This window comes from Entelurus aequoreus, linkage group LG19, assembly GCF_033978785.1.
Source record: "Entelurus aequoreus isolate RoL-2023_Sb linkage group LG19, RoL_Eaeq_v1.1, whole genome shotgun sequence".
In the NCBI taxonomy this organism is placed as follows: Eukaryota; Metazoa; Chordata; class Actinopteri; order Syngnathiformes; family Syngnathidae; genus Entelurus; species Entelurus aequoreus.
The window spans coordinates 38,965,140-38,979,668 of record NC_084749.1 but is presented as its reverse complement, the minus strand read 5'-3'; the positions used below and the strand labels follow the sequence as shown (position 1 = coordinate 38,979,668).

Here is a 14,529-nt window from a genome sequence, read left to right as displayed (position 1 = left end):
GCCACCAGGCGCTCGCCATCGTGCCCCACCTCTGGGCCTGGCTCCAGAGGGGGGCCCCGGTGACCCGCGTCCGGGCGAGGGAAATCTGGGTCCTTTGTTTTTATTTTTCATGGAGGTCTTCGAGCTGCTCTTTGTCTGATCCCTCACCTAGGACCAGTTTGTCGTGGGAGACCCTACCAGGGGGCATAAATCCCCCGGACAACATGGCTCCTAGGATCATTGGGACACGCAAACTCCTCTACCACGATAAGGTGGCAGCTCAGAGAGGAGAGGCTAATAAATGTGAAAATAAAATAACAATGAATAAACCAACCATTCAGGACTTTAAACTGCTCTGTTTGCAACACACTGATCTAATCTGATGTGCCCAAGCCAGATACCTGGCATCTTTTCTTGGATGCTAGTTCATTAATGTCAGGGCTCAGGCTTTGAGCTGAGGCATCCCTCATTTTCGAACAAAGGTGTTTATCAGTCATTATATCTCGTATTCCACAGTCTTGGGGGCGTGCCTTACAGGCACTGCTTTTAACGTCCTCTACGAGCTGACGTCACGTCCGCTTTTCATCCCTTCTAACAACGTGCCCGCCCAGTCACAAAATATGAGCGGCTCCTGTACGCACACACACGTAAATGCAAAGCATACTTCATCAACAGCGATACAGTTTACACTGAGAGTGACCGTATAAGCAACTTTAACATTGTTAGAAATATACGCCACACTGTGAATCCACACCAAACAAGAATGACAAACACATTTTGGGAGAACATCCGCACAGTAACACAACATAAACACAACAGAACAAATACCCAGAACCCTTTGCAGCACTAACTCTTCCGGGATGCTACAATATACACTACCGTTCAAAAGTTTGGGGTTACCCAAACAATTTTGTGGAATAGCCTTCATTCCTAAGAACAAGAATAGACTGTCGAGTTTCAGATGAAAGTTCTCTTTTTCTGGCCATTTTGAGCGTTAAATTGACCCCACAAATGTGATGCTCCAGAAACTCAATCTGCTCAAAGGAAGGTCAGTTTTGTAGTTTCTGTAACGAGCTAAACTGTTTTCAGATGTGTCAAAATGATTGCACAAGGGTTTTCTAATCATCAATTAGCCTTCTGAGCCAATGAGCAAACACATTGTACCATTAGAACACTGGAGTGATAGTTGCTGGAAATGGGCCTCTATACACCTATGTAGATATTGCACCAAAAAACAGACATTTGCAGCTAGAATAGTCATTTACCACATTAGCAATGTATAGAGTGTATTTCTTTAAAGTTAAGACTAGTTTAAAGTTATCTTCATTGAAAAGTACAGTGCTTTTCCTTCAAAAATAAGGACATTTCAATGTGACCCCAAACTTTTGAACGGTAGTGTACACCCCCGCTACCTCCAAACCCCGCTGCCCCCCCCGCGCGGTAACAACACACAACAACAGCAGTCACGTTTTCGTCTACCATAAAGCAGTTCGTCTGCCGCAAACAGCAATGTTGTGACACTCTTAAACAGGACAATACTGCCATCTACTGGATAGCCTCCGGAACACTGAAATTCAAGTATTTATTTTATTTATATGTATAATAAAATAAATATATATATATATATATATATATATATATATATATATATATATATATATATATATATATATATATATATATATATATATAGCTAGAATTCACTGAAAGTCAAGTATTTCATACATATATATATATATATATATATATATATATATATATATATATATATATATATATATATATATATATATATATATATACAGTATATATATATATATATATATATATATATATATATATATATATATATATATATATATATATATATATATATATATATATATATATATATATTTATGAAATATATATGAAATACTCGAGTTGGTGAATTCTAGCTGTAAATATACTCCTCCCCTCTTAACCACGCCCCCAACCCGCCCCACCTCCGGGAATCGGACGTCTCAAGGTTGGCAAGTATGGCCTTATAATCCGGTGCGCCTTATAGTGCAGAAAATACGGTATATCTGCACCTTATTACTCTTTTATCCTGCACTACAATTGCTCTTTTATCCTGCACTACAACGAGCTAATGCAACGGAATTTCATTCTTATCTGTAGTGTAAAGGTCAAATTTGAATGACAATAAAAGGAAGTCTAAGCCTAATTTACAAGCTTCCACATTGGCCTGAATTACAAATAATACCTTGACAGTGTTTATTAATGTATTACCTTTGTCAATAAAGAGTCAAAGTTTACCCAAGAGCTGCAGTAGCCGCTCTCGCCACTCCTTTTACTGATGATACATTTCCGGTTCTTCTCACGTGAGCGCAGTGGAAAGGGGGCGGGACCACAGTGTGTGGCTCCTCCCCCAGACAGTCACGGTGTGTTGTGGTCGAATTGAACCCGCTGGAAGGACCGGACGTCCCCAGTCACTCCCTCCCTCCCTCCTGCATGCCGGGGAAGAGTCCAGTTATGCGGGACGCAGGCAGGGCTCGGCTAACTTCCACACTCAAGACGCTCGGAAAAGTGAAACTCCGCCAGTAGAATTCCGTCACCGCTCGGCGCTTCCCTAATCGGAGTCGGTGTGTTTTTGAACGGTTTTACGTGAATTTCGAAGAGCGGCTGCCAGTGAGCGAAGTTGCCCGCAAAGTGGCGTGCAATGCTGGGGAAGACGAATTCGACGAGGAACCTGCACTGACCATATTTTGACGTTTCTTTTTTCTTTTTTTTAATTTTTCCTGCTTTTGTGTCGACACTATTCTTCTTCTTACCTTGGTGTTCTTTACCCATCTACCACTTTTGGAAATGCCTGGGAAAAGCAAATACAACCTTGTGGATGATGGACATGATCTGAGGATCCCGCTGCACAACGAGGACGCCTTCCAACATGGAATCAACTTCGAGGCAAAGGTAGAGAAACTAACATGTCATAGAGTCAGCGAAACGACTGCATCGAGCACAAATCTGTAAGAAAGTGTTTAAAAACCGTGCAAAGACAGCGAACATATTGTACCGCCATGCTGATGTTTACAAATGGTTTCTAATTATTATTATTATTATTATTATTTTTAAATTTGATAAACCTTCATTTATAATATGCAACATTAACATACAATCAATAAATAATAATAATCAAAACAAGTACAGAAACAGTACAAAACAGCGCCAGGGGGTTGTAAACTCAATAAAGTAACTAAAGTAGTATGCAATATATATATATGTAACAAAATATAAAGCCATAGGCTCACACAAGTTCCATAAATAATCCAAATTTGGTACACAGCATCACAGTTTTCACAGTTTTTTGGTTGTTAGAGGTAGAGAGTGTTTTAAAGTAGAGTTATAATTATTTTTAAAATGCACAAAAAACAGGTTGGGTAATGAGAAACTTACATTTATGAATATAAGACTTAGCCAATAGTATAATGAGGTTGCAAAGGTAAAATTCCTTTTTCAATTATTTTTCATTTAATTATTTATTTCAGGCAATGACAAAAAAAAAAAAAAAGTACAAAGTTGACAACACATAATAATAAAAATTAATATAGTGCAAAATGTAATGTATAGTATGTAATGCGGCCCTGCGATGAGATGGCGACTTGTCCAGGGTGTACCCCGCCTTCCGCCCGAATGCAGCTGAGATAGGTTCCAGCGACCCCCCCGCAACCCCAAAAGGGACAAGCGGTAGAAAATGGATGGATGGATAGTATGTAATGCATGATTGTCCAGTTTTGCCTGAAAGGGAGTGGGAAGAAGATAATTTATTTAATCCCACCCCCAGTTCTCCATTCAGTGATTATTCACATGAGTTTCACTGTTACTTTGTTCAAGGATTATAATACAAATGTTGTATCATAGTGGCATTACCACATGTAACAATAATTATTACATTGTAATAATAATTTGTATCAACAATGTAGGAATAATGAATAGACCAACAATGGTAATAGACAACATAGCAATAATGGTAAAATACAACATAGCAATAATGGTAATAGACAACATAGCAATAATGGTAAAAGACAACATAGCAATAATGGTAAGGAATCATTGAGCACATGTTAACACTTTGAGACAGAGTACAACAGCATGTCAAATGTAATAATAGATTTTCAAATTGTTTTTCATACAGTGTAAATCCAAATAGCACAACTTTAAAACAAAGCAGAAATTTGTCATGCATATTGTCCGACATATGCCCTGTCATAGTGATGGCGTGCTTCCACAAGTCCAAAAACAGGTGGTAAACAGTCTCTGGAGGCATGATACATAAGGTGCAGGTAACATCAATGTCCTTCTTGCATCTAACCGTCACAGTCTTTACAGGGTAATAACCATGAATGATTTTGAAATAAATCTCTTTGACTTTGTTCGTAAGTAAATACCTGTTAGGAAGAGACCATGTTTTGACCCAGCAGATGTCATTCACAACATTATTCCAGAGCGCAATTACATAGGAGACAGACACACAATCATTTTGGAATAAGCTGCAGATTTTTCAGTTATTTTTTTTCTGATCAAAACAAGGTTTTCCTCCAGGAGTGTCAAGTGGATCATTCACAATTGTTACAGCAGAAAGAGGAGATGAGTAAGCCCTGTACAAGATAACAACACCTGATGGTCTGGCATCAAATAGCAAATTGTTTGGGAGTCACAGGGATCTTAAAATGGTTAAGAAATTATTGGTAATTAAAAAGTTTACCTTCCTTATTGAAAAGCTGACTCACTAAAATAATACAATTCTTGAACCAATTGTTGATGGTTTCTAATTATTAGCTATAGTTATAATAGTGAAAGTGACGCATGGTTGTTATGACGTTTGCAAGCTAAGCGAACAAGATAAGTGAATTGCCATCACACCGATCGAGGTATTTATTCTCTTTTACTTCTTTGACAACAGTACATAGGCAGCCTTGACGTGACACGACCGAGCAGCCGAGTGGAGATTGTGGCTGCTATGAGAAGAATTAGGGTGAGTTGACCACACAAATCCTTTTCTGATTCTTTTGTAACTCTTGCTTGCTTTGTAAACACAAATGTGAGGTCAATTACATCACATACAAGGTAGGTTTCTTTGTCTTCCATTAGTGTGACTCATTCGGGTATTTTTTGTGTTTTTATGCAGGACTGTTGTTGTTGTATTTCATTTATTTAATTGGGACAGTGCGCATTAATCAAAACTTGAAAAGACTTAGAGACTTAAACTTAGAGACTTAGACTTAGAGACTTAGACTTAGAGACTTAGACTTCCTTTTATTGTCATTCAAATTTTCATTGTCAAGGTATTATTTGTAATACAGGCCAATGTGGTAGCTTGTAAATTAGACTTAGACTTCCTTTTATTGTCTTTCAAATTTGAACTTTACAGTACAGATAAGAACAAAATTTTGTTGCATTAGCTTGTTGTAGCACAGGATAAAAGAGCAATAAGGTGCAGATATAAATAAATAGATTACTGTACAGATAAATATATAGCACTTTTGCATATGCATCCACGTTTATGGATATATGTTATATTGTCTTTATATTCCAGCGAGTTAATCCGTTTTTGGGGGGAATTGAGGGGATTATTATGATGCGTTCAAGAGTCTTATGGCCTGAGGGAAGAAGCTGTTACAGAACCTGGAGGTTCTGCTATGGAGGCTGCGGAACCTCTTTCTAGAGTCCAGCAGTGAAAACAGTCCTTGGTGGGGGTGGGAGGAGTCTCTGCAGATTTTCTGAGCCCTGGTCAGGCAGCGGCTTTTTGCCATTTCCTGGATAGGAGGAAGTCCTGATGATCTTTTCCGCCGTCCTCACCACTCTCTGCAGAGACTTCCAGCCTGAGGCACTGCAGGCTCCAGCTTCCAGAATAAACAGTGTAAATGTGCCGGACTTAGCATAAATGCTAATTTTCAGGATGTGTGTGGGCAACTTTTTCCAGGATTGCGTTCCTCTTACAGAGGTGACCATTTGACCGAATTTTGTTCTACGTCTTGGTGTATTGCAATCACCTCTGGACAAGGCCCTAGTTCCCCATCCTTCACTGTTTCTCCTCTGAATTAATTCATCAAACGGTAGGGGTGCAAACGCATTTAAAACTTTGTAGATGAGACAAGCATCCATAAAGATCTGGTAGCTATCCAGATCGAGAATGTTAAATTTTTTTTAGAATAATACAATTGTGGAAGTGCATTTTAACTGCCCTTTTGAAGAGAGACTTGATGGGTTTTAGTACAGTTTCTGTTGTGTGCATGTCCAAGTTGTGAAACAATAATTTATATGTGAGAATATCATGGCGTGCATGCAGACTATAGCCGTCTTTGAAGTGAGGAATTGTATTTTACGATATTTGTGATTTTTTTTTAACATGCGCTTTGAATGATACATTTGTGTCAAAGACCACAACAAGGTTGCTGACCCCACTAGGGCTAGACGATTTTGAGGGAAAAAAAATTCTCTCCATAATTGAGATTCCATTTGCGATTTTTATATTTTCTACAAAAAATGCATAAAACTGTGAAAATAACCAATGAAGGAAGACATGTTACTTTGAGACTGTCAATCAACATATTCTTGTCTTATTGTGCCACACTTAAGAACAATATGCAATAACTGATTTAAAAAATACATTTGGTTTTGTGCAGACAGACTAGGGTTGTCCCGATACCAATATTTTGGTACTGGTACCAAAATATATATCGATACTTTTCAAAATAAAGGAGACCACAAAAAATGTCAGAAAATGTTATGGTACATTAAACATGTGTTTCCTATTGCACTAAAAGAACGATTTCAGAAGATTAAAATAGAACTTGAAAGGCATTAAAACACTCTGCTTTTTTTATTGCACTCAAATAAATGTTTTACATGTTACATATAGCCTGCCATAATCATAGGTTAGAATAGAATAGAAAGTTTATTGACATTGTTTCAAATGCTTAAAGGCCTACTGAAACCCACTACTACCGACCACGCAGTCTGATAGTTTGTATATCAATGATGAAATCTTAACATTGCAACACATGCCAATACGGCCGGGTTAACTTATAAAGTGCAATTTTAAAATTCCCGCCACACTTCCGGTTGAAAATCTCCTTTGGATATGATTTAAGCGCGTGATGTCATAAAATGCACGGAAGTGTTTGGGCCCTATTGGACACAATACACAAAGCTCTGTTTTCTTCGACAAAATTCCACAGTATTCTGGACATCTGTGTTGGTGAATCTTTTGCAATTTGTTTAATGAACAATGGAGGCTGCAAAGAAGAACTTTGTAGGTGGGATCGATCGGTGTCTTAGCGGCTAAGTACAATACTTACAGCAACACAACAAGGACTACTTACCCTGATAAAAGACGCCTAGCTGATGCTTGCCGCCAAACCCACGGATGAAGTCCTTCGTTGCGCCGTTGATCGCTGGAACGCAGGTGAGCACGTCTGTTGATGGGAAGATGAGGGCTGGCTGGCGTATGTGGAGCGCTAATGTTTTATCATAGTTCTGTGAGTTCCGGCTGCTAAGTTGCTAAATTAGCCTTAGCGTCGTTAGCAACAGCTTTGTTAAGCCTTACCAGGCTAAGAATTTTTAACCGTGTAGTTACATGTACATGGTTTAATAGTATTTTTGCTCTTCTGTCTATCCTTCCAGTCAGGGGTTTATTTATTTTGTTTCTATGTTCATTTGAGAACGATGCTAGCACGTTAGCTCAGTAGCTAAGTGTGTCACCGATGTATTGTCTTGGAGATAAAAGTCACTTTAAATGTCCATTTCGCGTGCTCGACTCTCATTTTCAAGAGGATATAGTATCCGAGGTGGTTTGAAATACAAATCCGTGATACACAATAGAAAAAGGAGAGAGTACATAGTTCTGTGAGTTCCGGTTGCTAAGTTGCTAAATTAGCCTTAGTGTCGTTAGCAACAGCTTTGTTAAGCCTTACCAGGCTGAGAATTTTTAACCGTGTAGTTACATGTACATGGTTTAATAGTATTTTTGCTCTTCTGTCTATCCTTCCAGTCAGGGGTTTATTTATTTAGTTTCTATCTTTATTTGAGAACGATGCTAGCACGTTAGCTCAGTAGCTAAGTGTGTCACCGATGTATTGTCTTGGAGATAAAAGTCACTTTAAATGTCCATTTCGCGTGCTCGACTCTCATTTTCAAGAGGATATAGCATCTGAGGTGGTTTAAAATACAAATCTGTGATCTACAATAGAAAAAGGAGAGAGTGTGGAATCCAATGAGCCAGCTTGTACCTAAGTTACGGTCAGAGCGAAAAAAGATACGTCCATCACTGCCTCTCAACTCCTTCACTGTAACGTTCCTCATCTACGAATCTTTCATCCTCGCTCAAATTAATGGGGTAATCGAGTGGAACAGGAAGCCAGTGAAGGGATTTGAGAATTGGTGTGATATGGTCGTATTTCCGCACTCTCATCAGGATCCTAGCAGCACTATTCTGTATGTATTGCAGATTCTGGATGTTCTTGCTGGGGATCCCGACAAGAAGTGTGTTGCAGTAGTCTAGCCTGGAGGAGACAAATCGGTGTATTATATTACAAATCAGTCAGATAGTGTTATGATGCGACTTCACTGGGAACTCTCCCGCGTTCCGGTCACATAATGGCGAATAATAGCGTCATCATTATTCACCGAGATAGATGGAAACAAAATAAATAGTTGACAAATTAGCAGAAACAGTCGAAAATAATGTTTTAGGAACTCACGTCAATCAATGTTCCACCACTGGTCACCAAAGAGCAGACATCAAGGCAAATGTTCCCAAAACCGCACGAGACATCTTCTTTCTAGTCTTCTCCGCGGTTCAAACAATGTTGACTTTGATTGCACAGAATCCTTGAAATTGTCACAAATGCGGCAGTACTGACACGACTAGAATTGAAGCATGTTTACTTCCAAGTTTACGTCCGTAAACACTGCAGGACTAACGACGTCATGACGCCATGTCTGTATTCGGGTCAGTTTGCATTCTAATTTGAGTCTGGACACAATTTTTTTTTGTAATGTAATCGACTACATAAAAAGATCACATTTTCCCCCCAAAAATTGGACATCCAACCCTGCAGGGTTGTGAACACACTAAACTTAGTCTTAATGCTGCTGCGGTCTGGCCCGACCTTGCTAAGGTAACAGTGAAAACGTGGACTGGATTTTCATTATAGTAATAGGGGCGTTACTGGTGGAACGGATTGGATTGGATTGGATAATAAGCGCTGACAAAGGGTCTTCAAATGATGTATAATCATAGTGAATAATGACTGTGGCGGTTGCCTTCCCGTGGGTCCTCCAGACCACCAAGCATTGCCATGCGAGCCCGTTTCATGGTTTACAATACACTTTTATTGTGGAAATGTCTGCAGGATGCTTATCAGCAAATGTCCTTTGTCTCTCTGGCAGACTCGCTCTCACTCGCTCCAACCCCGTTTCTCCTCCTGGCTGCTGCTTTTAACAGAGCGACAGGTGATTAAATAACAAGGCCCAGGTGGGCCATGTACGCACCTGTCGCTGATTTCGAGGCCGGTCCTGACACACCCTGCTTTGCTGCAGGCCCGCAGGCCACGCCCCTCTCCACAATGACTTATTTATATTAAATGTGTCTGTAATTTATTGTAAAAAAAAAAAAATCACACCAAATTATTTAGGAGGGCCTAGAATATTTTAGGGGGGCTTTTGCTTAGAACTTTTATTTACATCATGCTCTTGAACTGAAGAACTAATGGATAAAAACTATACAGTGATTATAATGTAATGTAGTCATAATATACAATGATAATGCAAGTTACAAATAAAAAGGATATCAACTTTTATTTCTCATAACTGTAAAATTGTTTACCAATGTACTGTAATTGGAAGGTAAATAACTTTGCCCTAAATAAATAAACAAACAAACAAATTAAATGGACTCTCATATCTGTAAGCACATTTTTTACTTCAATAAATATTGCACATCTTTTCCGAGTTGGAAAAACGAGGTCTGACGTGGTCTTTCTGTTTTTTGCCATCACGTGATCACGGCATTCTCGCTTGTTCGTGCTGACAAGCCTAAATTAGGATAGGATAGACTTTATTTATCCCATAATGGGGAAATTATGTGGTTGCAGTGCAGTTGCTAATCCAATTTGAAGCTGAAATATTCCCACATTTGGCTTTGTATTCATAATTTTTTTCTTTCTAATTTTTGTTACTTTGCGGAACTTCTCACTGGCGAGTCGTGAGTCGGGGGGCTCTCTGCATGTGCTTTCTGTGTAAAGCTGACACATCACTCCGAGATTGTGAATGACTGAAAAGAGGGCTCACTGTGTTCAGTTAATTCCACACAGGTGTTGAGAGCGATGCATAGCGTGACGTGTCTTTCTCCCTATTTGAACATGAGGCTCAACAATTCTGATTGGCGAACATGTCTGTCAATATGATGACGGTGGAGAAAAAAAAAGTCTCTTGCGTTTCTTTTATCGCGCCCCAATGATGATTAACCGTGCAGCTCTACAATGCACAAATGAGAAAATAGACAAAATAGAGAGTCTTCAATTTGTTGGCAATGGAATTTGAACTCAAAGATTCTGGAGTTTCATGTTTTCACGTTCACACAATCATGACTTGATGGCAAAAGTAAATAGGCTTTCTGTCTTTGCAAGATTGTAAACTGCTTAAGCAAAGCATTTTGCAAGGCACCACTGCTGCCAAGGTTGGACGCAGTAGGTTAGGTGACTTTATATTTCTTCAAAGATATGGGGCGGAAAAGCCTGACGCTAAAAATATCAGACAAGCTTGTCCGGGAAGGCCGATCCTCAACCCAAATAAAGGGTTTTATAAAGTGCCACCATTGGCCCTCAGTCTGAGCTAGGGTTGTTAAAAGTTAATTAATAGTAATAGTAATAATAACAACAATATAACTTAAAGACAATTTAAATACCAAGCTGATATTTGATAAAAAAATAATTTGACACCTGCTTTTTTCACTGTTGTCCGTTCTATAGTAAATACTCCATAACACTATTATGTTAGATCCACTATGAACTGGACTCTCACAATATTAGGCTAGATCCACTCGACGTCCATTGCACGGTGGGGGGTTCCCCACATCTGCGGTCCCCTCCAAGGTTTCTCATTGTCATCCCATTGGGTTGAGTTTTTCTTGCCCTGATGTGGAATCTGAGCCAATGATGTTGTTGTGGCTTGTGCAGCCCTTTGAGACACTCGTGATTTAGGGCTATATAAGTAAACATTGATTGACTGATTGATTGAACACTTTTACCTCAGGAGCCACGTCAATTTTCGCGGTGAGGGCACTGTGTCAGTGCTGAAGAAGAGCGTCTGCGGTTTTAAAAAAAATAGATAGTGTTTTCCATATATTTATTTATTCGTGGAAGTTGGCAGATTTTGCGCTTCTGTTTCGCCCTCGCTCATAAAGAAATTATAAAGGAACTGTGGCAGTGTAGCACATTTGTAGGTGTTGTTAGCCCGGGCAATATGGTCTAAAAATGTAATCTCTTTTTTTTGTAAAACATTTGAATTAAGATCTTTTCCAAATTTTTCCCCCTACTTTTTAAAGAAATAAAAAAAAACAAAATGACAGAAATGATTCAAAACAAGTTTTACTTTTATTAGGTCAAAAAGTAGTACCGGTAGTTTGAAATGACACATGCATACACTGCATCTTACGGTGAGCATAATTCAACTTGTATAATGTTGTTCTTTTCAGACCAGCTATAAATTGCACTTTGGATGGAATAATTTTCAAATAACTACATTAAGAACTTCCTTTGGGAAGCAATATATATGTATTTAATGAAAAACTTCTGTAGTATTGCGCATTGCATGCAAATAAATAAAACTATCCAACATCTTAAAACTTCTAAAAACTTCTGTCTTGAATAAAATACTTCTGTAAACAAAAAACTTAGCATTGCACATTGCATGCAAATAAATAAACTCAATTAAATCAATAAATATTCCAATAATCATTAAATAATAACAATTAATAATCACTCAGATCAATAAATACAAACTTAAAACTTCTGTCTTGAATAAAATACTTCTGTAAACAAAAAATTTTGTATGCAAATAAATGATCAAGTAAAACATTGAGAGGACTCTATAGTTTAAGTAAGTGGATAAATCGAGGCTTTTCCTTTGTATGTGCACCACATCTCGGTGATGTGCAGAGTGACTGCTCCGTGCATTGTGCTCTTTTTTTTTAAATTATACATGGTACCTTGTGCAAATGATTCCACCTCAGTAAGCTGCTTTTTAGCGGAGTTTGTATGTTGTTAGGGTCTTGTTTGTCTCAAAGAATTGCACTTCCCCCACTTGGCTGTATGCTTCTGTTTCAGATGCTGAAATAAGTTACTTACTTTTTTAAACAAACTTTGCAGCGCACAGTCATTTGTTCCACGCATGTTGCCTCAAATCTAAACCACTGACAACACTTTTTTTCTTGGGAACAAACTTCTTACTCTTATTTGCGTTAGTATTAGGCATGTTTTGCTTGGTGTATGAATCTCTGCTAAGGAAATAAGGGCAAGGGCAGAAGTTACAAAAGGTCCTCGGGGCAAAAAGTATGCAAGAGGAGAAAAACATAAATGCTTAAATTTTTTTAATTGTCTGCAACAAAAAACTTGAACTCATTGATAAAATATTGACTTATTTGTCAGGCCTAAGTGTGGTGTTACTCAGCATCATAACGCACTTCATATATTCCTGGTATGCCAGAGAGTAAGACCTAGTAAAAATGATCTGTGGTGCACTTTAGCAACTTTGTCGCTATATTTATCGCAGGCCAGATCATTACGTCGATCGCGATCTACCAGTCGGTCGCGGAGGGTGTGTCAGTCGTTCGCCAGCCAGGCATAAAAAAAATAGTCCTAAAAATGAGCGATCATAAATCTTCACTATGACGTCACTTTCGTCACTTGATTGACATTCACGGCACCCGAGGGTGTTCTGAGATGACGCTGGCTGCTGCCAGCTCATTATTAAGAAAAAAATACCGACAGGAAGGCGAGAAACACTTTTTATTTGAACAGACTCTGGCGCCGTACCTGTCGTCAAAACTCCAAAGACCGACTGCACAGTTCCTGCCTTCACAATAAAAGCTCTGCTTCATCCTGCCTGCGCTAAGAGTCTCAGAAAGCTGGCGTGCACACGCTAGCAAGCTACGAAGTTTGCCGCCAATGTATTTCTTGTAAAGTGTATACAAAGGAGTACGGAAGCTGGACAAATAAGATGCCAAAAACCAACTACTTTCATTTGGTATTAGACAGAAAGGAGGACTTTTTTCTCCTCCATTTGAAAATGCAGACGTTATCAGCACCACTGTCTGATTCCAATCATTGCAAGTCATTAGAATCAGGTAATACACCAACTTATATTCTTGTCTTCATGAAAGAAGGGAATGTTAAACATGCATGTATTATCATTAAACACCTTTAACTTGTTAACAATATTAACTATATGTGTTAAACATGCTTGTATTATCTTTAAACACCTTTAACTTGTTAACAATATTAACCATTTGTGTTAAGGCAAGGCAAGGCAAGGCAACTTTATTTGTATAGCGCTTTTCATACACAAGGCAGACTCAAAGTGCTTCACAGACAACAAAGTGAAATGAAAGAAAATAAAAGCAAAATTAAAATGCAGACAATAAAAATAAAAATAAAAATAAAAACAGTGCAGACGTTAAAAGTCAAAAGATTAAAAGATTTAGCTGAAAGCCAAGGTGAACATAAAAGTCTTCAGTCTAGTTTTAAAAGTAGTGAGAGTTGGGGAGAGTCTGACATCTTCAGGAAGTTTATTCCAGCTATGTGTTGCATAGTGACTGAATGATGATCTCCCTTGATTTGAGTTTACTCTTGGAACCGCTAACAGATTGGTCTCAGAAGATCTTAGTGATCTAGAGGGCGTATATAGTGGGAGCATATCAGTGATATACTTGGGCCCTAGACCATGTAGTGATTTATATGTGAGCAGGAGGATTTTGAAATCTATTCTCTGATGTACAGGGAGCCAATGTAAGGATTTAAGAATTGGTGTAATGTGCTCACATTTTTTGGTCTTTGTTAGAACTCTAGCAGCAGCGTTCTGAACAAGCTGTAGCTGCCTGACAGTTTTTTTGGGAAGACCTGCAAGGAGACCATTACAATAGTCTAGCCTACTGGTAATAAAGGCATGTACAAGTTTTTCTAAGTCTTGAGCTGACATGAGCCCTCTAAGTCTTTTTACATTTTTGAGGTGATAGTAGGCCGATTTTGTTACTGATTTGATGTGACTGTCGAAATGTAAATCAGAATCTAAAATAACCCCAAGATTTCTGGCTTTATTTGAGGTTTTCAGGGACAGTGATTGAAGGTGTTGGATGACTTTAAACCTTTCTTTTTTAGCACCAAAAACAATTATCTCAGTTTTATCTTCATTTAGTTGTAGGAAATTTTGGCACATCCAGTGTTTGACTTGCTCAATGCACTGGCACAGAAGATCTATGGGGCGATAGTCATTTGGTGATAGCGCTACATA

The 14,529-nt window shown here is 38.5% G+C and overlaps 1 protein-coding gene across 3 annotated transcripts in view; it reads left to right on the top strand.

Moving 5' to 3' along the window:
• The first annotated feature begins 2,431 nt into the window (after positions 1-2,431).
• Positions 2,432-14,529, top strand: part of LOC133635361 (carboxyl-terminal PDZ ligand of neuronal nitric oxide synthase protein-like) — a 264,836-nt gene continuing 252,738 nt past the window's right edge. For 2 of the 3 annotated variants that reach the window (XM_062028500.1, XM_062028499.1), the window contains exons 1-2: positions 2,432-2,931; positions 4,922-4,993. In XM_062028500.1, coding sequence (XP_061884484.1) covers positions 2,827-2,931; positions 4,922-4,993 — 177 coding nt within the window. In that variant the 5' untranslated portion in view covers positions 2,432-2,826. The remainder of the gene's footprint in view (positions 2,932-4,921; positions 4,994-14,529) is intronic. The other variant, XM_062028502.1, reaches the window with a different exon arrangement.